Raw genomic sequence first — 27,597 nt, forward strand, 5'->3', positions numbered from 1 at the left:
CTCCACACCAAGCCCCTTCATGCTCTTGCTTCTCTTCCTTCTGAATCCTTGCGCTTCCCCTCCCTTCCGGCCAAGGATGTGAAGGTAAAGTTCCTTCAATCTCCTTGATCTTCCAACGAGAGGACCCGCCCTCCTGCGTGAGGAGAGGCCGCCTGCTGAGGGCAGGGCTTGCACACACAGCCTCGAGCAGGGCTGGGGGCGGGAGAGGGGAGAGAAACCCCAGGTCTTAAGGAAAAATGAACTTTCATGTCTGAGGAGGCGCTCGGGCCTTTGCCTTTGCCTTTAGCCTTTGTCTCACCTGGTTTTTCTTCATGAGGAGCTGGACGCTGGGCAGGTCCTTGCCGTGTTCCCTGGAGCTTGCCATGGGTAGGCGCTCTGTCACCCACAACTGAACGACAAGGGTGGAGGGTGAGGGCAGGTCCAGAGGACAAAGTGACAGCTTGGGGCTGGGGAGTGGGGAGAGCTAGGGGAGGGGCGCCAGGGCTCCTGGTGTGTGTGTAGGGCAGGGCCACCTCTGCGTCCAGGGTACAGGGACCTGGAGGGCATCTGCAAGTGTCCCTGGAGGGTTGACTTTCAGAGTCAAAGGGAAGAGAACAGAGTGCGGGCATCTCCCCAGCAGGAGGCAGGGAGCAGGTTGCCATGGGGACGACCACCCCACCCCGACCCCAGTGGCAGACCCCAGTGGCAGCTCACAATCTCGTCCTCCACATCCCGGTGGAACTGGTGCTGCTCGCGGGAGGCCTGCAGGCGCCGGCAGCGCTCCCTCATGGGCTGGTACAGGGCCCTGAACTTCTCCTCCACAGCCCTCGAGGTCCTTTCCACCTCCCCTGCACCCTGGTCTTCCTGGGCCAGGGCTTTTGCCTGGGCCTGGATCGCCTCCACCTCCTTCTCCCGCACGGCCATCTCCCGTTCCAGCATCTGCCAGGCCGGAGGAGGAGGGAGGTGTTACCACCTGGCTTCCACCACAAACTCAGGGGGACCCTAGTCAACACTAAGCCAATCATGACTCCTTCCCCGGGCTCACCCCGGGAAATAGCTCCTCATGGTCTGCTCGGTGGCTCTCAAACTTTAATCTACACAACAGTCCAGGGACAGGGGATGGGGCAACCGTGCCCATTAGCAGTTTATTGTCTCTCAGTCCCAAATCCACCTCAGTTCCAAACCCATCTTTCCCTGTTTTGAGACATCAGAACTGGATGCAGTACAATCCTTTTTTGCCAGGTGGTGCAATGCTAGGCCTTGTCAGTAGAGGGCGATGGAGGGACACCACACAGTACAAGAAAGGAAGGGGCTTCTGCTTGTGGTTCCAGGGTGATTTTCTTCTTGCTCCTGCAGCAGAACTGCCCATGACGTGCAGGAGACCCAGTGGCTCCCCAACGAGGTCTGAAACCCAGCCGTGGGGTGGTCTGAGAACGACCTTCCCTAGTCTCAAGACCTATAGGCTTCTTTCTCCTGTCTGCTGTTCCCCACTGGCACCAAAGGCCCCGCCCCGCGCACCTGCTGCTTCTTGAGCAGAATGTTGACGCTGGTGAGGTCCTTGCCATAGTCGTCGGAGTGCAGCTGGGCCTGCAGGCTCACCAGCCAGCTCTCCAGGGCGGAGCAGCTCTGGGCAAACAGCTCAGCCCGGTTGGCATCGAAGAGGCTGCGGGCCTTGGCCTGGGTGGTGGTCTCCAGCTCGTCCCAGCGCTTGTGCAGGTCCTGCAGCTTCTCCGACACCAGGGCTTTCAGCTCCGGCTTCTCGAGGCTCAGCTCCCGCCCTTCCTGGGTGGTGGGACAAGGAAGCGCAAGTGTCAGAATTAGATGCCACTGACCTTTGCAGACCGGGGACCTAAAGGACGGGAGAGACCTGAGTGTGGGCAATAATTCCAAGTTCTTGTGTGCTGTCTTTCACGTTCTCTGCTCCAAGGTCTCAACCCCCTCTGAACTTCCCTGCCTCGGTGCTGATCAAATCTTAATCCCCCTTCGAGGTGCAGCTCGGATTTCACTTCACCTAAGAAGCCACCGGGATCTTCTCTATTTTGAGTTCCCTAGTGCTTGTGGTTTCTAGTGTTATATCGCATGTGGTCTTGCTATCATTTCATGTTTCTCAGCTCCTCCCCACAACCCCGACCTATGGCAAGTGAGTCCCTCCTGTCTCCTCACTCCCAGCCTTTCTGCTGAAGGACTTTTGTTTCTGGGGCAGTGGGGGGAAGCATGGTCCCTTGACCTGCACACAAGGAAGGCTGGAAGTGCCCGAGTTATTGCCCCCAGAGCCGGTGACCAAATAGCATTTCTGTGCTTTGGTGTGACAGCACAGGTGCGTGCTCACCTCCCAGGGCACCCCACCAGAACTGAGCTCCAGTTGTCCCCTGGGGTACCCGGGAGGGCCGTGGACCCTCTACTGACTGCCTTCCCTGCACCGTCTCAGCTCCCCACTGCCCTACCGCTGCTTCCCGGGCTCACCTCCTGTTTGAGTGGCCTATGCTGGCAGCCCTGTTTCAGGGGCTGCTTCCAAGGGAACACAAACCAGGACACGTGGCTGCCAGGCTGAAGACGGTCTGGGTCTAGCGTTGCTCGGGCAGCTTCACAAACCTTCAGCATGACCCATACTTTTGCACACAACTCTTACGTGGTAACCAGGGCTTTTCGCTGTCCCTGCCCGGCTCTCCCACCCTCATGCGCTCTGTGCTCCGAGATGGACTCAGCCCCTGGAGAGGGCCGTCCTGCTCTGGACCCAGGAATAGCTCTTGTGTCACCCAAAGCCGTAGTTCGGCTCCTTACTAATTCGGTTTTTTGACAGTTCTGCAGTCACTGTCCCACAGACCTAGAATGCTGTTCCTCAGGCTACAATCCTCCACCTTGGAGGTGTGGCACAGGAGACCTCCAACCGTGGGACAGCCATATCCCAGGGCCAGGGTCCTCCCCTGCACTGTGGCTGGGCCCCTGCCCAGAGGAGGCCCCAAGGGTTCCCTTCTTGCTGCTCCTGTCACATCGTGTACCTTGTCCACCTTGTCCAGCCAGTCCTTATTGGCAGCCAGCTCAGCCATGAATGCCTGGTGCTTCTGCCACTTGGTGTGCAGGTTGCGGGCCTCATCGTAGGACACATCCTGGGCCGTCAGCATCTTCTCATCAATCCAGAGTTTCAGCTGGACCAAGCAGAGAGCGGGGATGGAGAAAGGCCAAGTGCATTGCCAAGTGAGGCATAAAGTGGGGAAGGTGAGCAGGGAGCAGTGTGGGTGGGGGAAGAAGCCATGAAGGGGTCATGTGCTCAGGGGACGCTGTGGTGGACTCATTCTAGGCTCCAAGAGCCAGGGCATTGTGGGAAAGGGATGGCAAGGGATTGTGGGAGGGCTCAAGGAGAAACTGCGCTCACCTCGTGACAATCTTGTAGGAAATGCTGTTGCTCTCGGTTCTCCCGAAGACGTCCCAGAAGCTGCTGCACTGCTTCCTGATTCTTCCTGTGTCTGTAACGACAGCCCCTTGTGAAACTCTTGAACTTGCTGTGACAGGGCTATGGCCCTCTAACCAACCCGGATGCCTCCAGTCCTCCTCTGATGGGGACAGTGCCTTTTAGGTGCTTGATACAACAACCCGGGGATCCTAGGTTGAGCATCGGGCCACCCTGGTGGCCCTCTCCTTGAACCCGTGTGAGGAAGGCAGAACTCTCCAGCCCACTGGCCAGTTGACCGCCCAGTTCTCCACCTTTGAGGCCACCCCATTGTCACTCCCCCTTGGACCTGTCACTGGCCCGCCGTCTTCCTTGTACCTCCTCTCAATGGAGTCCGCCTTCTCGCGGATCTTCTCGGCATGGACGTTGCCCTTGGATACCAGCTGGCGCCCGGCCTCTAGGAGCCCACGGATCCGCTCCCCATTGGCATCCATGGTGCTTATGAAATCTTCCAGTTTTTTGATGGTGGCGTCGGCAGCCTGGAGTGTCCCCGGCATCTCCGTGTGAGACAAAACATATTCCTGTGGGGGAGGGGAGGTAGCGAGCTCACTCTTCAAAACAGAATTCAGCTCTCGGATGTGGAGGCCATCCAGGGAGGGGCAGGGTGGACCGTCCAGCTCTGAAGATGGCAGAGCTGCTGCCTGAGTACACCCAGTCTCAGGAAGTTGCAAGGGAGCCGCTGGAGACCCCGGGACAGTCCAGACCCCATTCTGTCATATTCCTAGATATTGATTCAGTTTCTTTAAGAATTATGTGACAAGCAAGTTTATGTCAATTTTGGGAAGTCACATTCACATCTTTTTTTTTTTCTCACTGCCTTTTTCTTTTCTCCCATAGGTTCTTCCTGTCCATCCCATTTTATCAACTACTCCACCCACGGCCATTTCCCTCCCACCCGCCACTCTCTGGAACATCCCTCCTCTCCCTCCCCCCCACCTCACTCTGCCCTGGGCTCTCACCTGGCTGCTGAGCACGCCCTCGGCCTGGCGAGCATCCCGCAGGAACCCCTGGAAGCCGTGGGCCTGGGCCAGGCGGCCCTGGCGGCTCTCCCACATGCGGCCCAGCTCCTCCCAGCCGGTTCCCAGGGCTTCGAGGCGCTGCCTTAGGAAGAGGCACTGGGGATCGGCCTGGTCCCGGGTCACCTCCTCACCCAGGGTCCGCAGCCGGCTGTACTCGCTCTGGGCCCGCTCCACCTCTCCCCGAAGGGCAGCGTGTTGAGCCAGGAGGGCCTCTGCCTCAGGCAGGGTGGCCGGCCCTTCTTCAGAGGCCACAGCGGTCTGTGTGCGACCCAGCCACGCCTGGAAGTCATCCAAGCTGCGCAGGAAGTCCTGCAACCGCCGCGCCTCACCCAGAGACTCCTCTCGACGTCGCATGGTGGCCCTGAGGTCCTCCCAGCCAGCCTGCACCTCTCCAAGCCGGGCATTGATGGCAGGGGCTTGGGCGGGGTGGCCAGCGGCCAGGGCATTGGCTTCCTGAGTCAGTTCATCCACCCGGGCGGCAATGGCCTCCAGGTCCCTCTCGGTGCCGGCCAGCTTACGCTGCAGCGCCAGCACCCCAGCCAGGTCATTGCCCAGGTCCTGGGTGGACTCGATGACCTTGGTCTTTTCCCTCATCCAGGCCTGGGTCTCCGTGCACTCTAGGTGGTAGTTCTGGATGCTTAGGGCTGACGTCAGAGCTGCCTTCTTGCCATCCGCCAGGGACCGGAACTGCTGCCACCTGGACGTAGAGGGTAGATCTGTGGTCTGGAGTGGCTCAGCTCCCCGCCCTGTCCAGTTGTATCTGGAAGCTCCTGCCCGGCCTCTCTCCCCACTGGTGTATTCTACCACCTGCCCCATCCTCTTGTCTCCCTGTCCAGGCCCCAGCCTCTTCACATGACCTTGACCCCCAGCATCTTCTGGACCACCTTCCCACCTCCATCCCGCGCCCCACAGAACTCTCTTCAGCCCTCCCCAGCCACCTGTGGTTGAGCTGCCTCTGGGTGCTGACAATGCTGTCCCTGCCCGGGGGGTTGGCCTTCAGCAGCTGCTCCGCAATGTCATTCACGGCAGTAATTCGTGCTGCGAGGGCATTCATTTCGGGCTCCAGGGTCTCGAACCTGAGGGGGTGGCAGAGCTGAGCATGAGGTGGCCGGAGGTGGTGATGCACCGGCCGACCTTCCTGGATGCTCCTGAGAACTCCTCTCAGTCAACATGAGGCCTATTTATAGCAGCCCCTGCACCTCTTACCCACGAGGCTCACAGTAGCCGGGGGTCGGGGGGAGCCCCTAACTCACTCTGAACAAGCAGAAAGACTCTCACCTCTAGAGTTGCTCAAAGGATGTGAAAGGTAAAGGTCAGCAACAGCTGCAAAGTGAACTAATCCTGGCACAGTGCCCCACCCTTTACCGGAACCTCCCTTATTTCTCTGGGCCTCACCCCTTATAAGGCTCCAGACCTACTACTATGTGTTAAAGGTGAACTGGTAACCAAAAATACTTAAGTGATAAAGATATGAAGCATGACTTCTCCCAGGGACATTTTACATTCTCACAGATTAAAGTCTGCAAACGTTTTCTGCAAAGGGCCACAGAGTGAGTATTTCAGGCTCCATGGACCACAGGGTTTTTGTCACAAGTGTTCATTCCTGCTATCTCCATGCATAAGCAGCCATGGGGCAATGAGTGGGTGAACGAGTGTGGCTCTGTTCCAATAAAGCTTTATTGAAAAAAACAGGCTGCAGGCTGGCTTGGCCCGAGGGCTGGAGTTTACCAACCCCTGTCATAGCAGATACTGAAAACTTAAAAAGTCTTTTATTGCAATTTTTAAAACACCCAGGAAGTCTGACTACAGACTGTGTAGCAGGTGACAGTAAGCAGTTGCTAATTTTGCTCCATGTGATCATGGTATTGTGGTTCTATAAGAAACACGTCCTTTCTAGGTGATTTTTAAGATTATTTTGTAAATAAAGCCCCTTTTTGAGGGTCCGTTGTTGCCTCTGTCTAAAAGGTTTATAACGTGAAATCCCGAGCTATTTCAAGTCCACACACACAATTAAAAAATAATTTACTACATTTAGGAATACATCCTCATATTTCTTAAAGAACTGCATCCGGAGAATGCAGAGATGCAATGATAACATTGGAGATTTGTTTTAAAAAGAAATCAATCAAATAGAGCAAGATACTGACAATTACCAAACCCGGATGGTGGGTATGTAGGAGCTTGCTGTGCAACGTTTTTTACTTTGGAGTATATTTAGTATTTTCCATTAAAATAGAAAAAAAACCCTCAAAGGGATGTAGCAAGAGCAGGTATTCGCGGCGGGACCTGCTATCCTTCATCCCTCACGCCAGCCGCCCCCAGAGGGCGCTGCGGAGTGAGGCGGGGCCTACCTTTGCTGCACCACCTCCAAGTCTTCCAGGCGCTCTGGCAGGGCGAGCCCATTCAGCCACTGTTCCTTTTCCTCCACCCACAGCCCGCAGGCCCCGGCCTCGCTGAGCATGGTGTAGCGCGCCTGGGCGGCCTCCAGGGCTCGCGCTCGCTCGCCGGCCCGGGCCCGCAGCTCGTCATATTGCCGCTCCAGGGTGGGCACCCGGCCGTGCACCTCCGGTGTGCGGCTCAGCGCCATAGGCAGAGCCGAAGCCTGTTCCCTCAGGGCATCCAGGGTTGGCCGGTGGCCGCGGATCTCCTCCTCCAGGGCCCGGTGCTGCCGGGCCAGGGCCTGCGTGGAGAACTCATCGTGCCCCAGCTCGGGGCTGGACACCAGGCGCAGCGCGTCCACCAGCCAGGCCTCCATGTCGTTTGCGTCAGCCTGGAACTGGTAGAGGCTGGCGGCCTGGGAGAGCTTCTGGGCACGCTCCTCCGCCAGAGCCTCCAGCCGTTCCCACTGCGCCTGCAGCTCGGCAGCCCGGGCGGCTGCCTGGCCTGCTCCAGGGTGGCCCTCGGCCACTAACTGCTGCCCCTGCTCCAGCGTGAGCTTCAGGGGCCCTAGCCGGCCGCTCATCTCGTCGCGCAGGGCCGTGTGCTTGTTGAGCAGGCGGAGGACGCCAGTCAGGTCCCGGCCAGTTTCTGCGGAGGCCAGCAGGTGCTGTTGCTCCCGCACCCAGGCCTCCAGCTCGCCCACTTCCCAGAGGAAACGCCAGAGGCGCCGGGACTCCTCCAGCCGAGCCCGCCTGGCTGCTGCCAACTCGCACAGCGCCTCGTAGCTCTGCTCCAGGGTGGCTACCCGCTCGGACACCAGCTGTGGGTCGCATGGTTTGTACTCTGAAAAAGTCAGGGTGCAGGGTCCAGAGCTGTAACCCAGCCCTCCTGCGGCTCCCACGGTCCTCCTGGTCAGGATCCCACCCCCCTACCCTCTCAGGCCTCCCTCCCTGGTCTGTCACCCACCACCCTCCCACCACCCTTCCTGTCCCTGGGTTTCCCCAGTCTTGCTCTTAATGTTCTAGGTCTTCTTCATGTTCTCCTTCCCGGCCCCTCCCCTTTCCAGTTCCTTTCCCGCTCTCACCTTTCCCTGGGTCACAGAAGCGCAGGGCAGAGGCACTGACGGCCCGAACCCTCTCAGCCTGCACAGCGATGTCGGCTTCCACCAGCTCGTGCAGCTGCAGCAGGTCCTCCACTCCAGCCAGGTGCTTGCCCAGGTCCTGGGACTGCAGCCGGCCCTGCCAGGCACACGCGCATGCCACTGCCCATCTGAGGGCCTCCCGTTCCTCCTCTTTCAGCCCCGCCGCCCACCTGTGCTAACTCTGCTCCTTTGCCTGGACCAACCACACCTCCCGAGCTCTCTGGGTGGCTCCAGGTGTCACGCCCAGGTGAGCACACCTGCTCCTGCCTGTCAGTCCTCTCTCACACAGTGACACCCCAGTTCTGTCCCGCACCCTGGCTTCTCAACTCCCCTCCTGTGAAATGACAAACTCACTAAACCTTGCTCCCAGAATCTCCACTCTGATTCATTTTCTCAGCCCCAGAATCATCGCCTCCTATAGTCACAGCTCAGGCCCTGGCACCCGAGTGATCTTCATCACCTCTTTAGACCCATCTTTATCCCCACCTGTCGGCTATGTCATCACAACAGCCTCCCACCAGTTTCTGGGCTCCCGCTCTGGTTGCCCACAACCTGTCTTCACATAGCAGTCAAAGCGCCTGCCCCCTTTTCAAAACTTCTGATTGTTTCTGAGACTCCATGTTACTCTGAATAAAATCCACACTCTTTGACCAGGCCTGTAAGGCCCTAAATGAGCTGGCCGCTGCCTTCCTCCTCTCACTCCCCCACCCCCTTCCCGTCCTTGTGGTCCCACTGGTCCCGCTCATGCTGACGTGCCACGCTGCCCAGGCCTGGGGCCTTTGCACAGCTGTTCTTTCGGCCTGCAATGCCCCCTCCTCTGCTCTCCCCGTGCCGGCTCTCTTGTGAGAGACAGCACTTCCTCTGTGAGGCCTTGCAGACCCCTCGGTGACACGGCCCTGCTGCGGTGCCCTCACAGGTTCCACGTCCACCTGCTGTTCTGTCTGTTGGAGGGTCCGCGTTTTTCTCACCAGTCACCCCCCACAAGAACGTGAACCCAGGAGGACCGGGGCTGGTTCGCTTGGCTAATCTGAGCCAGAGACAGGGCCCTGCTCCAGAGATCCGCTGAGCATGTGGTGACTGCCTTGTCATGCCCCCACAACCCCAATCCCCCAAACTGCACCACACGCATCCCGTTGGTACCTTCATCTCTTCCATCCAGTCCATGAGGTAGAGCAAATCCTGAAACACCTTCTGTAGCTCCAGGTTGATGAGCAGCCGCTCCCGCCGGGCGGCCACCATCTGCCGCAGGAAGTCCCAGAGCCGCGCCACATTGTGCTGCCGCGCCGCAATGCGCTTGATGTCGTGGTAGCGCTCGGCGGCCAGCTCGGCGGCCACCGCATCCACGGCCTGCACCCGGCCGCTGTAGGCCACGATGTCCGTCTCAATGGCTTCGTGCTTCCGCACCGCTGCCTCCACCGCCGCCAGCTCGAGCCCAAAGTTGTCCTGGGAAGGGGGGGGAGGCTGGGTGCTCAGGGGCACCCCCTTGGCTTGCCACACTGCCCTCCAGAGCACTCCTGCTGCAAGACGCCAACCCCATGCTCTCGGTTTCCTCTCTTGCCCGTCTGTCTCGCCAACCCTTTCTGCTATTCAAGGCCCCTGGTTCCTAGAGTTCTTGGTCTTTTCATCTGTGTGATGGATTTCCCATTTCATTAGCTCCCCACACTGCAGTGGGGTAGATTCTCATCCACCACTCCCCACCAGCCTGGACCGGCCAAGAGCCTACCTGGGACACGAGGCGCTGGTTCTCGCTCAGCCAGGTCTCCCGCATGGCGGCCTTGCGGTCGAAGCGGGCGGCCAGCTGCTCCAGCTTCTCCTGGCGGATCAGCTCAGTGCGCAGGGCCAGCTCGCGTTCGTGCTCAGCCTTCTCCAGCCGCTCCCAGGCCTGTGAGGCGGGGACAGCATCAGTGCTGAAGGGCCAGGGTTCAGGAAGCAAGGGGAGGGGCATGGGGGGTGGGAGCACACGAGGCATCCCAGGGAGCTCGGTCTAGTGGGTCTGTGGAATTCGCTCAGTTAGACATGGCCGGACGAGTGAGGTACGGGGCGGGGGTGGCAGGGGACATGTGAGCGCTGTGGAGCCAGGGAAAAACTATGCTCACCTATGGATGAGCGGAACAGGGCACAACGGAAACCACTGGATGTGTTTGTGGGGGGGGCTGTGAGTGAACCCTACTGCTTTTGCTAATCGTCAGGCTGAGCAAGATAAGGGACTGGAGTGTGATTTTAGTACGTGAACTCCCAGGAAGAGACAGGGAGGAGGGAGGGGTGTGCAGGAGGCATGGGAGAAACTCTGAGTCACGCCTACACCAGGGAGGGGTGCGCACACCTGGGCGCAGTGTTCAAACTGGGGCAGTGGGGGCTGGGCCGAGGGTGGGACCCCCGTGAGACACGGAGGGGCGGCCACTGACCTTGTTGATGTCAGAGATGAGCCGGCCCTCGCGGGGCGTGTAGACCTTCTGGTTGTTGGCCCGCAGCTTGCTCTGGATGGTGAAGAGCAGTACTTCCAAGTTCCCTTTCTCCGTGAACCTGGGGCAGGAGGCCAGGTCAGGATCAGAGTCAGGGGCCACTGGGGGCACAGGGACTCTGGGTTTCAAAATGAACCGTCCTGTGTGGCTTTCCTTCTTCTCATAAAAGCAACTCATGAACGCCAGAAAATACTGGCAAACCAAAAGAACACAATTTAAAAGCAAGTGAAAACCACACGGAAACGGCACCCATTACCCCTCGGCATGTATGCACTTCATGTTTGTTTGACACAGACAGGCCCGGGTCACGGTCATGGCCAGCATGGGTCCAGGACTCTCTCGCCGTGGGCCTGGCTATGTTCTCAGAACTTTTAAGCGCGTTAACTTGCTTAGTTCTCACTGCTCGCTACATCTTCCTATTACCCCTTTTCCAGATGAGAAAACTGAGGCACAGAGGGGAAAACAACTCACAGCAGCCGTGTGGAAGAGCCCGGACTTGAACTCAGGCACCGGGAGCCCTAACACTCAGCCCTTTGCTATCCGCAGTCCATAAACAACCGTTTTATAAACTGCTTCCTCACTTAGTTGTCATGAACATCTTTGCATGTCAATAAACACACTTCTTCTATGTTACTGTCCATGGCTGACCCGTGCCTCATTTCTCGTTAACAAACGTCACAGTGGTGAGCATCCTTGAAGCTACCTCTTTGTTCAATGACCAGAAGAGGACCTTCTGGGTCAAATCACTCCCTGGAATGGGTAGAAATAGATGTTTTCTGGACTGATATTGGTTTTGGAGCTGAAACATACTAACTCCAAAAGAGCTCAATAATAGAAAAGCAGACATTTTAGCATATATTACATAGAATCGCTGAATAGCGATTCTACACTTGAAAACAGCTAATTGCCAAGACGCGTGAATGGTGAGAACCTCTGCAACGTGTAAGTGACCAGCCACACTCCTGTGCTGCCTGTCGGGTCTGTGAGCTGGGACCCTGACCGGTACCTGAGTGGGCAGCATGACTACACACCTTGGCAATCATTTCCATGGCGTGATTTTTTTCTAAACGGATAGTCATTCTAAGAAGTTATTTGGGAACTGCTTCTGGTGCTTTGAGCCAGGGAAACGAGTCTCCGTTACATTTACACACCGCCAACTTGCCCTCCCAAGAGGCCACCCTCATTTAGGCTTCCTCTTGGGTGAGCACAGCTCCGGTGGGCCTGCCGCGGCAGGGCGTGGCCCGGGGCACCTACTTGGGCGGCTTCTCCACGGTGCGGTAGGAGTTGAAGGACTGCAGCTGGTTCTGGACCCCACTCAGGGAGTTGGCCAGCTGCCGGTCATTCAGGGTCACGATCGTTTGCTCGATCCACTGCAGCAGCTCCGAGGCCAGGGACTCATACTTCTCCACCAGGCGCTCTGCCTCCATGGCGTGGTCCAGGACCTGCAAGACAGCGACGTGGGGTGCTGCCCGTGGGTCCCCGGCCCAGGCCTGCAGCTGCACCCTGAGCCTGCTGGAGGGAAGTCAGACCCTGAGGCCAGGCCTCCTCTGGCCTTTACGCTTCCCGCCCAGGGGTGGACAGTACCTTCCCAATCCTTTTGCCTTCCACGGCCAGGGCCTTCATCTTGGAGAAATAGTGATAGTAAGTAGCCACATAGGTAATGATTGATTTCTCATCTGGTTGGTCCACATTCACGTCTGAGAAAGAAGTGCACTGGGGTCAGACAGAGATTAGAAACCCACCTCCCAGAAGCACAGCGGCGCCCTAACCTCTTCCCCAACGCCACACCCCTCTGCCCTCCAGACATCTTTCCAGCTCCCTTCAGAGCCAAATGACAAATAAACCAGATGGACTGAAAGGGCGTGAAAAGTTAACTTCCCCCCACTCCTGGAAACAAGCACAGCTAGGCTTTTATCAGTCTTCCCAAATCTAGCCGTTTGGAGCAAGCAAGACAGGGAAAGAAATGGCATCCGTCTGGAGTGGGTCATGGACTTGGGCTGGAAAGCTGTGTAAGAGGTCAGAAGGTTCAGGGGTGGGAAGACAGAAGTTGGGAAAAAAGCCCCCTGAAGCGGGGCGCTCAGGGGAAGAGCCGGCTGAGCCTGGCAGCAGGGTCAGAGGCCAGTTCTCATGGCCATCTTGGGGCCTGGTCCAGGATACCTCTGACTGCAACCCCAAAGTTCAGCTGTGGGCCCCAGGAGGTGCATGTCCTTCCGGCTGAATCAGCTCCCTCCACAAGGACCAAGGCTACTACGACTTGAAATCCCTGGGTTTAGTTAGGCCACGTCGTATCCTCCCTAAAGGGGAGTCTACTGGGCTGGGAGCCCTCCTGGCCACCTCTGGAACCCGCGGGCAGGTGGGCGGGGGCCACTGCAGCCAATTCAGGAAGCTACAGGATGCTTAGCTCGACTTACCTGTGCTTTATGCCAGCTGTGTTTCTCAAATGCCCTATGGGGAACCTTGTACCTGGCCCTCTCCCATCACTCGTTAGCTGACATTTGTCATTCTGGACTAAGAGGGCACAGGACATGGGGCTATGAGGCCTGGTGGAAAACAGGCAGAAAGTTGCCAAGACCCAAATCAGCCGGGCACCTTTAGACGGAGTGCTGCCGGCAGGGAGGGCACTGAGCATGACCCTCTTTCCCATCCCCGGCTGCACCAAGACCGCCCTCTGCCCTCCAGACAGGGGGCTGAGCGGACAGGGTCTGAAAACCCACTGCCTGAATTTGGGTCTTAGCTCCACCAGCGAAGTCTGACTTTGGGGAAGTCACTTAGCCTTCACAGGCTCCCGGCTTCTCTCCCTTTACCTGAGGATACCAGTGATTCTGACTTCCAAGAGCGTGTTGTGAGGATTAAATTAATTAAAGCATGCCAAGTACAGGGCCAGGTACTAAGTAAGAGCCCAGCGGTCGTTACTGGCCCAACAGCGTTAAGATCAGAACCACAGGGGCCCACAGGCAGGGTCGGCTGACCATAAGCCCAGGGCCTGCTGAGCCCTCCAGGCCAGGTAGCTTAACTCTGGAGTAAGAAGGAGACCAACAGAGACCATGGAGACCAATCTTCTCATTCTGAAGATGAGGAGACTGAGCCACAAGAGGCTGAGCAGCTGGCTCGGAGTCACAGAGCTGCCCCACAGTGGTGGGGCTGGGACAGAACCTCCTCCCAGGGCTTTCGGCCACAGGGCTGCCCTCTTTCTACAGAGCTTCTAATGTTTTAAAATCGAGATGCAGTTTTTACACCAAAGAATACACCCTTTTAGAGTACACTTTTCGGTGGTTAGTCTACTCACATGCCGCTATCTAATTCCAGAACCTTTTCATCGCTCCCCAAAGGCACCCCCTCGGTCTGGCCCCGGGCCTGGTGGTACGCGGCCCCGCCCACCTTCAGGATCCAGCAGCTTCGTCAGGCCCAGCTCCTTTTCCGCCAGATTGAAGGCGTTCTGCAGATTGTAGTGCGCGTTACATTTCCGCAGGGACTCGAAATCCAGCAGGTCTGGCCTGGCGCGGGGGAAGAGAGAGGCATGAAAACCACCCGGGCCCCCACGGGAAAAGCAAACCGAGTCCCTTCTCTAACCTAAGTCACCAAGCCCAGGGAGCCCAGAACCAGGCACCCCAGACCCACCCTCACTGCCCCTCACAAGCCCTCTCTCCAACACCGTGCCCACACCCTGGCTCTTCTCCCAGCGCCCACTGCTCAGAACCGCTGTGGGACTCATCTCACTGCTCCGTCTACACGTGCGCGCGCGCCGGGGCCCTCACCCCCCGGCCCCACCCCAGAGGCCACGATGGCCGCTTCTCACCGGTGTTTGTGCACGATGGCGTTGAAGGCCAGTCCATCTCGCCAGCTGGTGGTGAAGTTGTGCACGTTGACATTGGGATACCTACCCACGGCGGCCGGGAGAAACGGTGAGTCAGTCCGAGCCCCGGTCGGAGACTAGGGGATGGACTTGCGGTTCCTGGAGCCCGCCCTCCTTTACTGCCCAGCCTCCGGGCGTCCACCCTCCGCGGCCCCCGCCCCGGGCAGCCTCACCCAGCGGTCTTCATCTGGCACCACAGCAGCAGCGCGTCCTTGGCGGACTTCTTCTCCTTGTTGTCCTCTGTTTCCACACTGATGTCCTGGATCTGAGGGGGGATAGAAGGAAGGAAGGCCTGGACTCCCTGGGCGGGGGCTGCTGGAGCCATGGGAGATGCTCGGAGACCCACAGCAGGAAGCTGCTCTTTAGACCCCTGTAAGAGGGGGCAGGGGCAGAGCCTGGGGACCCTGCCTCCTGGGCTAGTGACCACAAAACATCCGGTCAAAGGCATCTGAGGCAGCGGGGTCGGGGAGAAGTCAGGACAGTGGAAGTCCCGTGAAGTGAAAGAGGCTGTTCCTCCAGGTGGGGAACTTCAGGTGGATGAGTGAACGTCTTCTAAGAGCTGGGTATCAAAGGTGAAGTGGGCAGACCTCTGCTTGGGCTGAGGGGGCAGAGGGAGCTGTGTCCGGGGAGACAATGGGGCTGGTGGTGTTAGGACACTGGACTGGTGACACTCAGGGCATGAGGAGTGGGTGGCTGCTCTTTTGGGGGAAGTAAGCAGAGTTTGAGGCAGAAGAAGGAGCCAGTGACCAGACCCCAAATGTAGTTATAAAACCGTCAGCGGTGAAGAACCAGTTTGTAAAACTTCCCGTCCCTTGTGGCCTACCAGGTGGCCCTATTGCACCTGACCAGGACATAGGCCAGGACACAGGGAACTTGTCACATTGGTCCTTCCCTGTTGAATGGGGAGAGTCCCCCTATTGCTATGCTAGGTTCTGCACTGCTCACACCATGGATGGGCAGTGACCGCTCACGGTGCAGCGCTGGGGTGCAGGGCACAGCTGAGGGACACTGTGCGGGGTACCTGGAATCGAAGGATGATGGTCCAGACCAGCCCGAGGGTCAGACGGTGGTTTCCGTCCACAATGTCATGGGAGCCCATGTTCTCCAAGTGCACTTTCTGCTCCTTCAGGAACTGCAGGGCCTTGTCCACATTCTCCAGGCAGTGGATCCGCATGCGGCCCTTGGTGGGCTTTGGCTGGTGAGGGTCAGGGGACACAAAGGTGCGGGACCGTGGGCCTCCTGTTTCTCCGCTCCTACCTTCCCAGTGCCCTGCTTCACACAGCTGCCCCATGATCTCCCTCGGAAACATGGGGACTGTCCCAGGGCTGGGCCCACGTTCATGGGGCCAAAGCTGAGGTTGCCAATGAGGCTTGGGCCAGATTAAGATTCCCAAGGGAATTAACTGCCCTCCCCCCCCCCCCCGAGTGGGTGGGAAAAGAAAGGTTTTCAATGGGGCCAGTGTTCCCGTCTCCTTGCAGCAAGGCTCCTGTCAAATCCACACAGCAAAGCCTCTCTGAGTGAAGCCATCCTCTGAGCGGGACGCAGCCCCTGCCTTCGGCTCCAAGGTGTCACTCTTTGGTGACACTCCTGAGGCTTGAAGGCTCCCTCCCACCTGGTGCCACAGCTCACCAGTGTCTCTCCCGAGAGCACCTCGAGAAGCCTCAGGAGGTTCCGTCCGTCCCGGAGGTCGCTGTACAGGTCTCCCACCCGGCATGTCACCCGGGCCAGGTGCGAGTTCACCCACTTGGTGAAGGTTTTCTTCTGCACAGCTTCTCGCTCATCTGTGGTGGCAACATGGGGTCATTTCCATCCTTCAAGTACAGCTGCTTGTGATCACCCACGGGTGGGGTTGTGGGGGGTGTGTGTGTGGGTGTCTGAGAGTCCAGAAGTGAATTCTGGGGACAGGGCGGGGGAAGAAAGATGGCTGAGAGGAAAATAACGTGAAAAGCAGGGAAATAAAGAAATTGGAATGAGCTCACAAGTAAAGAACAACACGGAGAGCTTTGAGAGGAAGGGATGAAAGAAATTCGAAGCAGTGGGACATGGAGGGGGCGCTGGAACCTGGGATCGGGGTGCTGCTTTGCAACAGCAGTGGGATTGTTGCTCCATCTACCAGAGCCTCACTTTCCTCATCTGTGAAATGGGCAGAATACTTTCTACTTCAACGGCTCACTCTGTGGTGATTAAACGGGACAGGTGTGGCAGGCGCCTGGCACTCGAAGGCACTGTGACGAGTTTCTGTCCCACGGGTGTGATCTGACCCCAGGAAAAGCTGCTCAGGCCTGGCAGTCAGTGTGGCTGTTCTCTTTGGGCGGGGAACAGCTGGGAGGGTGTGGACTTCAATGACAGTAGTGGCTCTTCGAAGTGGCCATGAGAAGGATGTGACACTACAGAGTCTGCCAGGCTGCCTGAACCAGCTTGCTCTCCTGGAACAATTTAGAGAAGAGACTGGCTTTTCTGGGGTTGGTTCGTTCAATGAGCTGCAAGGGATACCATCCCGGGGCACCGCCATCCAAAGCTGCTGAGACAAGGTCTCGAAGTTGGGAACAGGAAAAGGAGTGAGTCCCAGATGTGGGAGGTGTGTGGGAGGGGGGGTGGGAAGCCAGGCAGGTGCCAATCATCTCAAAAAATATGAGGAAATGCCCTGTTGCCTGGTTCCCAGGGCAGGCCACTGCTGAGGGGATGCTCTTAGGTGGCACAGAAAAAGAAAAATTGAAAATGTGACCAATGACAAAGTGAGGGAAGAGGCCCAGGCCCCTGGATGCTGCGTTGGTCACTAAGATTCCTGCCAGTTCTTCCTGGGGGCGCCCAGCACAAGGACCCAATTCAAGTGGCCAGGACCTGAAGAGTCACTTTGGTTTCCCTTTCAGCCCAGCATCTCAGAAACTGAAAAGACTCATCCCCTAATCTCACATTCCTACGCACCTCACCCATGAAGCACAGCGACACGCCCATGTCAAGTCCTGCCTTCCTTACCTCCAGCCCCTGTACTTGGGCCAACCTTGGGGTCCTAACAGCTGCACGGCACAGCCCCGTGCTCTGCCGCATCTGTGGGGCCAAGGGTGCCTTTGGGCTTCCTGTCAGGGACTGCAGACCAAGCCAGGGATTTCCTGGTCCACCTGCCATTTCTGAGTCCACGGGGACTGTCCTGGTGCCAGGAACACTGGGGCAAGGCCATGTTGGCAGACAGGTAGAATAAAAGGGGGAGATGTGGAAACGGGGGCAGCTGGGAGAAAAATGTGCAAAGCCGAGCGCCAGAGACAAGGTGTAACTTCCTAAGGTGCCCACGACGTGTCCGCCCACAACCCCCACCACAAAACACAGTGAGCTGCAGTAGCACACCGAAACGTCGGTGCCAGATGAACACGCGCCTGCTCGGACTCATACTGGGCCTGTCTGCGCCGAGTCCCTTTGACATACTCCCCGGTTCCCACACACACTGCCTCCTCTGCACAGTGAGACACCCACTCGGAGACCAGGGCAACACGAACAAGCCTGGGTCTCTTGGCCTACAGGCCCCCGCTCGCTCCTTCCCCAAACAACCCACCAGGCCTCCCTCTTCAAGCCCACCGAAAGTGGACCTGTTGGGGAGACAGTGCTGAGGGCCTCCCTGTTTGCTGACACAGACACTGCCTTTTCTCGGCCTTGCCTGTGGCCCCCACTGCCCATGGCACCTGCGCCACACCCAGCGGGCCTGGTGGTCACACCCCCTGGCACGCTCACGGTCCCTTCCAGTGAGTGGGTCCCTGCCTGTCCCTGCGCTGTCAGCATCCACGTATTTTCTGGCCACTTGTAATTATTCCCCTGGCAGTGTCTCCCAAAGCACACGCCTGAGTCACAGCCAACGTTCCATCCCGAGCTCTTCACTCCGGCTCCTCTCCCACACCCGGGTCCCCTCTTTGCGCTCCCCTGTGTCCCAGCAGCTCACCTTGAAGCTGTTTGAAGCGTCCTTCCAGCACGCTGGCGTACTGATCCGGGTTGATGAAGGCAGCTGGTGAGAGCAGGAGCCCCCCGGGGTTCTGAGACCCTTCCACAGCCTCATAGTAAAACTCATCAGCCCCGTTTAGGCCGGGCCCCTGCACCCTGCCCACTCCGTTCCCATTCATGGTGCCTGCTGTCTCCTACGAGGCCTGGGGCCCAGAGTCCATGCCCTGTCTGCAAGGGGCACGGTAGCAGGTTCTGCCTCCCCTGGAGCCTGGGATCCCGAGAGGCTGGCGTCCTGGGTGGTGGCTCGAAGATGGTAGAAGTTCAAGAAGTTGGAAAAAGAAGTTACAGGAGGTCTGGGCTGCTGAACTCCCAGACGAGCAGGGCACACCTTGCCGCGGTGAGACGAGACAGGGGCAGCTCCAGACAAACAGGTTGGACAGTGCCGGGGGGAGGGGTGGGGGCGGAGCTCGCCGGCTGGGGCGGGGCCAGGCCCTGCGCGGGCGGAGGAGAGAGCCGAGAGCCTCCTAGAGACCTGCCTGTCAGGCTCGGAGTTGCCTGAGCGTGGAGAAAAGCCAGGAGAGGTTTCCCCCGAAGACCTGCTTCCGGAAGGTTTTCAGGTGTGCCAGGAATAGCCCCTCTCTGCGTGACCCTGGGAGGTACCCCATTAGGACATGGGCTTTGATTTCCAGCTCAGAGAGCAGAGAAAGAGAAATTGCTTATGTCCCCTGTCTGTGAAATCAGTGTTGGTATCCCTCCCACTGGTTTGTCCACGTCACCTTCAGTCCCGCCCCTCCTCACACACTGGGCCCACCAGGCCCCCAGCCAGGCCATCCCAGACCCCCAGTAAACCCACCGCTGGGCAACCTACCAGATTCCCTCCGCGCCCCTCTCTGGGCTTCTGCTCTGGTCCCTTACAGCCTAGCCTTGCCTCTCTCCCACTTTCATTCATTCAACAGCCACCTGGCACGTGCTAGTGAGGGGTGCAGTTCAAGAAAAGCCCGCACAGAGGGGCCTCTTTGGAGAGCCCAGCTTAGCAGTGGAGACAAACACCTGCCACCAGCATGGGGCACACAGACGTCACAGCAGCCATGGGGGTCACCCGTCGTGACAGTTCTGGAGGCTACATGCATCCAAAGTCAGGGGGCCAGGGAAACGTTCCCCCAGAGAGGTGACGTTCTCTGTGACCCATGTCTCCGTCTTCTCCCATCTGTAGGAGCATTGCACAAGCTGGCCTGGAGACCCCACCAGAAGGACAGAGATGCCCAGGAGGAAAGGATAAGGTCCCCCGACATGGGGGGCCCAGACTGCTGCTGGGCTGGCTGGAAAGGGTTCCGGAGAGCTCAAAACCCCTGCTTTCTGGGCCACATATCTGAAGATTCTAATTTGAGCGTCCAGGAAGGGGCTTGGGAGCCTGTCCTTACATAATTGGTCCTGGGTGATTCTGTAAAAAGTGTCGCCAGGTTTGGGAACCACCCCCTGCAGTGCCTCCCTTCTGGCAGGAGGCCGCCCCACCCACCCCAGCAGGCACCACGGCCTCTCAGGAGGGAGCAGGCAGGACCCTTCCGCCGCGCGGCACTGGGAGGCCAGCGGGTCCGTGGGAAAGACAAGGGCGGGATGGGGTAGGGTAGGCTGATGGGGTGGGTGGCCTTGGGGTGTGTGGGTGACTCAGCCCCACGAAGGCCAGACCAGCCACTGGTGGTGTCAGGTGGCAGCTGCGCTCTTGTTGCCATGACAACTCCACCCGGGAAACCGGGAACGCAGGGAGGCCCGTCCAACGGGTTTGTTTGTGCTTGGAGGAGCTGAAGGGGAAAGCCCAGGCCGTAGGGGAGGGCAGGGGCCAGGCAGAAAGCAAACTCGGGAAACCAGGGGATGGCAGAAGGCACCTGCTTCAGGGAACAGGTAGATGAAATAATGGGAGGAACAGGCGGCAGGTGGAAGGAACAGGTGGGGAGGGAGCGGAGAGGATAATGGCCTGAGAGGGAGAACAGGTGGAAGTCAATGAGACACAAGGGCGTGAAAGGCAAAGGAGAGGCGGGTGGAACTGAACAGCAAGACAAAGTACAAAAGAATTAAGGACACGACTTGGGGTCAGAGGCCAGGAAGTCATCCGAGTGCAGAGGGGAACGCAGTCGAGGTGACTTCTCCACACCAGGGGGAAGGAAGCTGGGGGACATTCTGGACTGCAGGAAGTTTGTTCTTGAGGCTGAAGTGGGGGACCATGGGCTTGAGAGGGTGATCTGGTGCTTAGAAAGAAAGACGGTCTTTCCATGACAAGCTCCTCATGACCAAGCTCTGCCCCCAGAGTCCTGGGCATCTCCCGGGGCCCTCCCCTGATCTCACCTGCCAGGGCCTTAATGCGAGAGCGCTCAAAGAGGCGGGCTGAGCTGCTGCCGTTGTCCCAGTCGGAGTCGGGCAGGTCCCATCGGTTGTTGATGTCGCTGTACTGGCCCTGGATCTCCAAACTGTCGAAGTCTGTGGGTGACAGGGTGCTGCTCATGGTGGTGGCTGGCCTCCTGCTCCTACAAGGGGGAATGTGGTTGGTGAGGGGCATCTTGGGGTCCCTGAGCCCGCCCGCCACTCACCATGTCCTTCTCTCCTCCTGCCCTAGAACTGTCTGCTCTCCTGATGGCCATGTGCTTGGTTTTCTGTCCATGGAAACTGGCCCCCAGTGGGAGAGGGGCTCCATTACAAGGAAACAGAGGATGCACCCGGAGTCAGGCAGGAGGGCAACAGTGTCTCAGAGCAAAGCAGTGGGAAGGACTCCAGAGGCACAGGCCAGAGAGGGACAGTGGGCAGAGCCGGGGCTGAAAGTGGCAATGGCTTTCGTGAGGTTCAGGACCACAGTGTGAATAGGGGTGACGCTGGAAGCAGGTGGCAGCAGGGCGGGGGCGGGGGGAGCCCTTTAGCAGTGATGGATATAAACCAGAGTTCTTTTTAGTCCCAGGTCCTGCAGACTTTTCCGAGCCCCTCCTCCGTACCCTGCAGGCAATTGGGAATAAAAGGGCAGAGATCCTGCTCTCCATCACAATGCATCTACGATACAACGGAAAGACAGAGGTGCTGCTAGGTTAGCATGGACCTGGTCCCCACGAGTTCAAAGGACATAGTACAGTTCTTTCCTCTTTGCTTCCGCGTGTGTGTGTGTGTGTGTGTGTGTGTGACAGGGAATGCTTCTTAAGTGCTTGATAAATCTTGGCTGTGATACCAGCATCGCCTTATCACCCCGCTCTCATAGATGAGCAAGCTGCAAGGTGAAGGTTAAGTCACGGTTCAGGGTCGCACAGATGGAAGGAGCACAGCTGGGTTTTGAAGTTTCCTCCTGACTTTGGGTGACAAGCTCTTAATCACAACATTTACATGTTCCTCGAATTTCCTGGAGCCCTTCCAAGCTCCCCTGGGGAGAGATCAGCCCCTATTGCTCCCTGCCAGGGTTCCGGTTGGGGGAATCAGGACCACGTACGCTTGCCAGCGCTACTTAGGACTCTGTTACGCAAACAAACTCTGTCCTCAAAATTAACAAATGAGCTTCAGATTAGCTGCCGGGGATTTAAAAAACAAAACACAAAACAAACCTCTACTGTCCAAAGTTCCCGTGTAACTCAGCAGCCACCCAAGGGAATGGAGGGGGCTGGATTCAAACTTTATTCGAACCCCAAATTCTGCATTTCTCATTTTTCTAGGACCTCTCAAATACAAAGATATATTTTAATCCTTAGGACCATTTCCTAGGGGCTATGATCTTGGCAGCTCCCGGTTCTGGAGTTCTGGAGAGGAGGTACAGAGAACTTCTCGTGCGGTTTTGGAGGAGGAAGAAAAGATGGGCGGTGAGATGGGGGCTGCGGAGGGAGATGTGTCCCCACGCGTGCACAAGGACAGCACTTGGCTTCTGTCATTCACTGGTTCCCTGAAGCTGAGCCCGGACGCGAAGGCCTGAACTGCCTGGTCCTCCCCTTTCTCCCAAAGAGAAAGCTCGCACCAGGACTACCCTGGGAGTAGCACCAGTGAGACGGGAGACAGGGAGGAGCGAGCGGCGGAGGACCCTGGGTTCGGACTTTCAGCCCTGTAACAGGAAAGAGAGATTCATCTCCGCTAGGCCTCCTTTCCCGGTTAAAATCCATCATTTCCCCCAACGGATTCGTTGGATTTGCTCTGTAAATATTTATCTTACAGACATAAACTCTCGGTCAGAGTTGAGTCACCCTGAGCACAGAGCGTTGTGGGCAAGGTGTGACCTGAGCTGGAGTCATCCACGCCGCGGACAGGGAGGCAGCCCAACCCCCAGGACCACGCCCTTCCCCCCCCCCCCCCCCCCGCAGCCGCGCTCACGCTTAGCCCTGGGATGTGACTTCTAGTACTCGCTCTCTCCCCACAAAACTCCCCCCTACATGCGCCCTGACCTTCTGTGTCCATGCCCCCCTTTTCTTTATTTTAAAATTATTTTATTGTTCAATTACAGTTGTCTCCATCCCCCCGCCCCCCGCCACCACTCCCGTTTTCCGTTTTACCGGGAACACAACCCATTAAAGCCAGCCCCGGAGAGTGTGGCCGGTAAACTGTTTAAAAAGAATTGAATTTGGATTCCTCAAGGTGGGCCTGCCCTTTCCGTCTCTCTGCAGGCCCCACCCACCATTCCCTTGGGTCTCTCTCCGGGACACGCCAGGTATTTTTATTACCTCCCTGGCCCCGGAAGGCCAATGAAGTTCCCAAACGCCGCTTTCCATCTTTGTGCTCACTCCACACAGAGCAGCGACCTAATGAAGTGGACGGTCCGACCCAGTCTCCACACTTGTGTGTCCCTGGCCCCCTCGGCAGCTGACAAGACCTGCCCACGGACTGCTTTGGCTTCCCTTTGGTGATCCAACGGGGCCCTCCCTTGGGGTCCTACCAGGGCTCCGGCCCAGACCCAGACCTCCCAGTGAGGTCCAGCCCTTGGAGCCCTCCGCGTGGGAGCCTATCATGTGAGGGAGAAAGGTATGAAGTTGGAACCTGCTCTTTTCCCAAATAAAAGTTCAGCCACTCAAACGCTCCTTTGGTCAGATCAAGTCTTGACATACATGCTTTGGGTCCTGAGTTTCTGGAGATGCTGCCGTGTAGAAAAGGGACCGAGATGCCACTGGTGTCCGGGGATCGTGGCTCCCATCAGGCCACCACGCCGGGACTCCAGGGAGCTGAGCCCCACAGACTTGCATGAAACGGTGCTCTCTGGTGGTCTGAGGCCCTCTCCCCCTGTTTGAGCTTTGATTTGCAAGCATTCGGGTTCTGCAGCCCCCTGGCTTTCTGGAGAACATGCTGTGTTCTCTGTGTTCCCTCTGCCACCTCGGCATCCCTACAGTATCCCACGGAGTGTCTCCTGCCTGGCTCCTGCTCTGGTTTCTTTCCGCTGAACGTATTGTGCCTCATCTATAACCCGGCCTCCGTGCTCACACGACCTTCGTCTGCCTTCTCCTCAGCCCACGACCCCCTGTCTCTCTCTGCACTGGAGAACTGCCGTGGATGCTTCTCCGCCGTGGATTCCTGAACTCTGGAGAGAGGGCGGTACAGCAGCTAATCCAGATTACAGTTTACCAGCACTTTATTCTTAGCCACTGACCTGGAGGCCAGACCCAAGTAGCTTACATTGTTCATGATGGAATAACGTCAACTTCCATCAGCTGCAAGCCGGGGGTTCTGCTCTATCCCAAACGCTTCCAAGTGCAGACTGCTCAGCCAGTGCCAGTGCCGATGGAACCTCAGCAGCAGCTGCCCCCCATTCCCCTTCCCCCGGTTTAGCTGGCATTCAAAGCTAGAAATTCTACCCCTGGGGCCAGAGCCTGTCTAGTTCCCTATTTCCTCCTCTCACCACATCCTCCTCCTGATTAATTCTTTACCTCCCTCAGAGAGAGTTGATCATTCCCTGCTCTGTGTTCCTGCAGCCCTCCAGCAGGCTGCTATTATTGCGCTTATCACATTGTATTACAGTTAGTTGTTTATGTGTCTTTCTGGCGCTCCGCTTTCAACGCATTGAGGACAAGGGCTGTGTTTTCCCCAGCCCAGTACAATAGGGAGTCAATAAAGAGATACTGAATGAATAGGCCATATTTCTTTCTTCTTCTGCCATTGAAGTGTGTCTTTCTCAGAGCTAGAGAAAAGCTCAAGGAAAGGATGCAACCGGAGCAGGGAAGACCCTCTGCTCCTCAGCTGGGGCAGGGGGTGGGGGCTGTCAGTGTTGAGCTCCACAGTTCAGGACCAGGGGGTCTCAAAGCTGCAGGAATCACAGTTACCTCGGGGGGCGGGGTATGAAAGCAGGTCACTGGGCCTGCCCCCAGTTTCTGATTCCATAGGGCCGGGGCCTGGCAATCTGCATTTCTAACCTGTTCCCAGATGTCACTAAAGCAACTGGCCTGGGGACCACACACTGAGGTCCCGTTGTCCAAAGGTGAGGAGCATTTAGAATGGTTTAGCGGAGCCCTAAGGTCTGAGAAGACACAAAGTTTCAGGGGTAAGTGGGACCTGTGGTTAGCTTCCCATGCTTAACCCCAATAGAACTTCCCCTCAGAAACCCCAAGACCCACAAAGAGCCAGAAGCCTTGGGCGACGAGGGGAAAGTGAGACGGATTGGGCTCTGGCTCTGAGGAGACAGATCGCGCTGACGTCCTGGCACCGGCGAATCACAAATGTGCAGGAGGAAGACAGGGCTCCAGACGCCATGGGGAGGCAGAGCTGAACACGTGACAGTGGGCTGAATAATAGAAGAAATGGGGACTTCGGTAAAGTAAAAATCTTGTTCCACTCAAAGGTTAAGTGCACCAGCACAGAGAGAAAAGGAAAAAGAAATGACGAATAAGCAATCCCAACCACTTTCTCTCCAGGCTGTGTACCTGAAGAGGTAAGCATGGGAAGTGTCCCCAAGGAACCACGGAAGTGGGCCGGAGAGGGGGCTGCGTTTTGGTTTCCTCTCCTTCAGAATCCTCTACTCAGGGTGGAATTATTCACTCCCTTGCTGCCTGCTTCCCCAAGCCTGTAACCCATGGGAACATCAGTTTCTCTAAGGGACAAATCTAAGATCCACGTTAGCTTTTTCCTCCCCTATTCCTTGCTGTTCTGAATATGTCAAGAGGTTGCCCAGTACCTCAAGCTAAGACACATATTTGGAATTCAACTCTGCCCGCTTCATCCTCCAGGAAAACTGGTTTGTGGGTACCCTGCCCCTGCCTGAGCCAGCTGGGCTTCCTAGAGCTGGGGTTGTGGCTGCTTGCAGAGGGGAGGGCAGCTGAAAAACAACTCACAGAGACAACATGCAGCAGGTTAGGACAGGGGCAAGCTTGCAGCGCAGACAAGCGTGCAGTGCCGCGGGGTTAAGGGGGGAAAGTCGTTCGGAGCCAGGGTGGGTGGTTAAGGCCGACTGTGGTGCTGGAGCCAGAACCACCAGCCAGGAGGCCTTGCCGGGCTGTTCTGTGCGGGGTGGACTCCAAGGCCCCTGGATGTCTCACCCGCAGAGGCATCCTCCCCCAGCCTTACGCCCAGCCTCCGCATCACCCAAAGGGGCTTCATTCTCTCTCCGCCAGTGTTCTAGTCGCTACGGCCAACTGTGTCCCCCGTCACACACACTGTGAGGATGCATAAAGGAGAGCAAGGAGCAAGCTACCGAAGAGGTGAGGAGCTCACCGGATTCAGTGGGAGCCCCAGCAAGCCCCGGAGAGAAGCCGGCGCTCGCAGACGCCCGGCAGAGACGGCTCGGCGTGTCCGCAGCACCTGGACCGAAGCCGGCCGGTGGCCCAGGAGCCTCAGCAACGCGGACGGCCGGCGCTGTCGGACACGCTCCGAGCCCAGCCGACCCGATCCCTCTGCGCGAGTGTCAGGCCCCCACTCTTCCAGACTCTTCTCTCGGCTCTGGAAAGGCCAGCGTCCCCCAAGCCTTCACCCCCACCTCCCGCACACCGGTATCTGGGCGGCTGGCACATGACTCTCCATCCTGTCCCCGTGACCGGACGGACGGGAGCAGAGACAGGAGCCGCATCCTCTCCCGGGCTCTCTAGGTCCGCCCGGACCCCGACCCGGACCCCGCGGTCCGCACGCTGCACAATGCGCGCCGCCCCGCCGGCCCGGACAAAGCCGGTCGGGGCGCCGGCACCTACCTCCGAGCGGAGCGCCGGCCCCGCAGGCGGGAGAAGGGCGGGCGGGGGCGCACCGGTAGTCGCCGCGCCCGCAGCCGGGCCACGAGGGGCGGTTGCGGGCGGCAGCGGGCGGGCGGTGGGCGGCGGGACGCACGGCGGGCGGTGGGCGGGCGCTGTCACGGGTGCTGGGGGCGCGCGGGGCCGGTGGTGGCAGGGCGCGTGGCGGCGCGCGGGCGCGAGCGGGGGGAACTGCGGCGCCGCGGAAAGAGGACAATAGCCTCCCCCTGCCGCAGGCCGCCGGCTCCCGCGGGAGGCCCGGGACCATCTGGAGCGGGCAGCCCCGCGGGGCTCCGGGCGGGGTCCGAATCACCCCCTCCCCGCCCGGCGCCATGGCAACCGCGGCCCCTCTCGGTTCTCCGCGGAGCTTCCTCGCCCGGGGTCGCTGACCTTCCCCGGGGCAAACGCGGCGGCGGCTCGGAGCCAGCTTCCAACCCCCTTCCCACCTTCCCTGAGGGTGGCCCCCATAACCCCCGCCCTTTGGTTTTCGCCAGCCCTGGTCACCCCCAGGCGGTCTTCTACCCTCACCCCCCAACCCCCGCCGCTTACCGGGCTGGGTCTCCGCAGTTTGCACACCCCACCTTGGTCCCTACTTCGATTTTCGTCCAAAATCTGTAGCCCCTGGACACGCAATCCTTCCTTTAAGGGCACTCACCGCCCAGAAGGCTTCCTAATCTTCAGCCTGCTTCCCTTTTCAAATTCTCCTCTTCGGGCACCTCCAGTTCATCTCCCTTTCAACATTGCTTTCACCCATCCATCCCCTCTGTCTCCCGTCCTCCTTCGGGCAGGTAGGCCGGCTCTCTCCGCCAAAGCATCTCCATGGTACAAGTGGCGGAGACCCGCCTTCTCGCGATCAGATTCCCAGAACAGTCATCACTGCAGCTCCTCGCAGCTCCTTCCCAGCGCCTCTCATTTATCACCAGAATTCCGGCCTACTCACTGCCTTAAGAGGCACTGGGGGGTGGGGACGCACGTTGCTAGGCCTGGCACGACCGACTCCTCGCTTCGCAGCGTCTGAGTGGTCTGAGGTCTGAGGTCATTCACTAAGTCCGAGGTGAGCTGCTATCTGCTTAGGAGAGAAAAGAATTGTGCCCAAGTAATAACAAAGTTAGGAAGTGCCCTGTGCATCTATCTCCTGCGACTCCCCCCCGACCTGCGCGCCAGCTCCCAGAAATAGGTTCTGTTCTTCCAGCCTGGGAAACGAAGCTCAGAGATGAACTAGGAATAACAGGCTGGGCT

The 27,597-nt window shown here is 58.2% G+C and overlaps 1 protein-coding gene across 7 annotated transcripts in view; it reads right to left on the reverse strand.

The window, feature by feature from the left end:
• SPTBN2 (spectrin beta, non-erythrocytic 2) overlaps nt 1-27,265 on the reverse strand; it is a 34,391-nt gene extending 7,126 nt beyond the window's left edge. For 2 of the 7 annotated variants that reach the window (XM_037053328.1, XM_037053322.1), the window contains exons 1-21: nt 18,210-18,648; nt 15,911-16,062; nt 15,303-15,476; nt 14,455-14,546; nt 14,225-14,305; nt 13,807-13,922; nt 12,013-12,125; nt 11,683-11,870; nt 10,372-10,489; nt 9,690-9,848; nt 9,107-9,409; nt 7,910-8,063; nt 6,798-7,668; nt 5,385-5,522; nt 4,387-5,143; nt 3,746-3,948; nt 3,353-3,443; nt 2,979-3,125; nt 1,498-1,761; nt 694-918; nt 299-388 (exon numbers count right to left, since the gene is read on the reverse strand). In XM_037053328.1, coding sequence (XP_036909223.1) covers nt 299-388; nt 694-918; nt 1,498-1,761; nt 2,979-3,125; nt 3,353-3,443; nt 3,746-3,948; nt 4,387-5,143; nt 5,385-5,522; nt 6,798-7,668; nt 7,910-8,063; nt 9,107-9,409; nt 9,690-9,848; nt 10,372-10,489; nt 11,683-11,870; nt 12,013-12,125; nt 13,807-13,922; nt 14,225-14,305; nt 14,455-14,546; nt 15,303-15,476; nt 15,911-16,062; nt 18,210-18,387 — 4,614 coding nt within the window. In that variant the 5' untranslated portion in view covers nt 18,388-18,648. Of the gene's footprint in view, nt 1-298; nt 389-693; nt 919-1,497; nt 1,762-2,978; nt 3,126-3,352; nt 3,444-3,745; nt 3,949-4,386; nt 5,144-5,384; nt 5,523-6,797; nt 7,669-7,909; nt 8,064-9,106; nt 9,410-9,689; nt 9,849-10,371; nt 10,490-11,682; nt 11,871-12,012; nt 12,126-13,806; nt 13,923-14,224; nt 14,306-14,454; nt 14,547-15,302; nt 15,477-15,910; nt 16,063-18,209; nt 18,649-20,548; nt 20,728-21,780; nt 21,892-25,852; nt 26,246-26,322; nt 26,421-26,907; nt 26,928-27,013 lie in introns of those variants that run through there. The other 5 variants (XM_037053326.1, XM_037053327.1, XM_037053329.1 and 2 more) reach the window with 5 other exon arrangements.
• Nucleotides 27,266-27,597: the final 332 nt, after the last annotated feature.

This window comes from Sturnira hondurensis, unplaced genomic scaffold (assembly GCF_014824575.4).
Source record: "Sturnira hondurensis isolate 20B ecotype Veracruz unplaced genomic scaffold, ASM1482457v3 Scaffold0007797, whole genome shotgun sequence".
In the NCBI taxonomy this organism is placed as follows: domain Eukaryota; kingdom Metazoa; phylum Chordata; class Mammalia; order Chiroptera; family Phyllostomidae; genus Sturnira; species Sturnira hondurensis.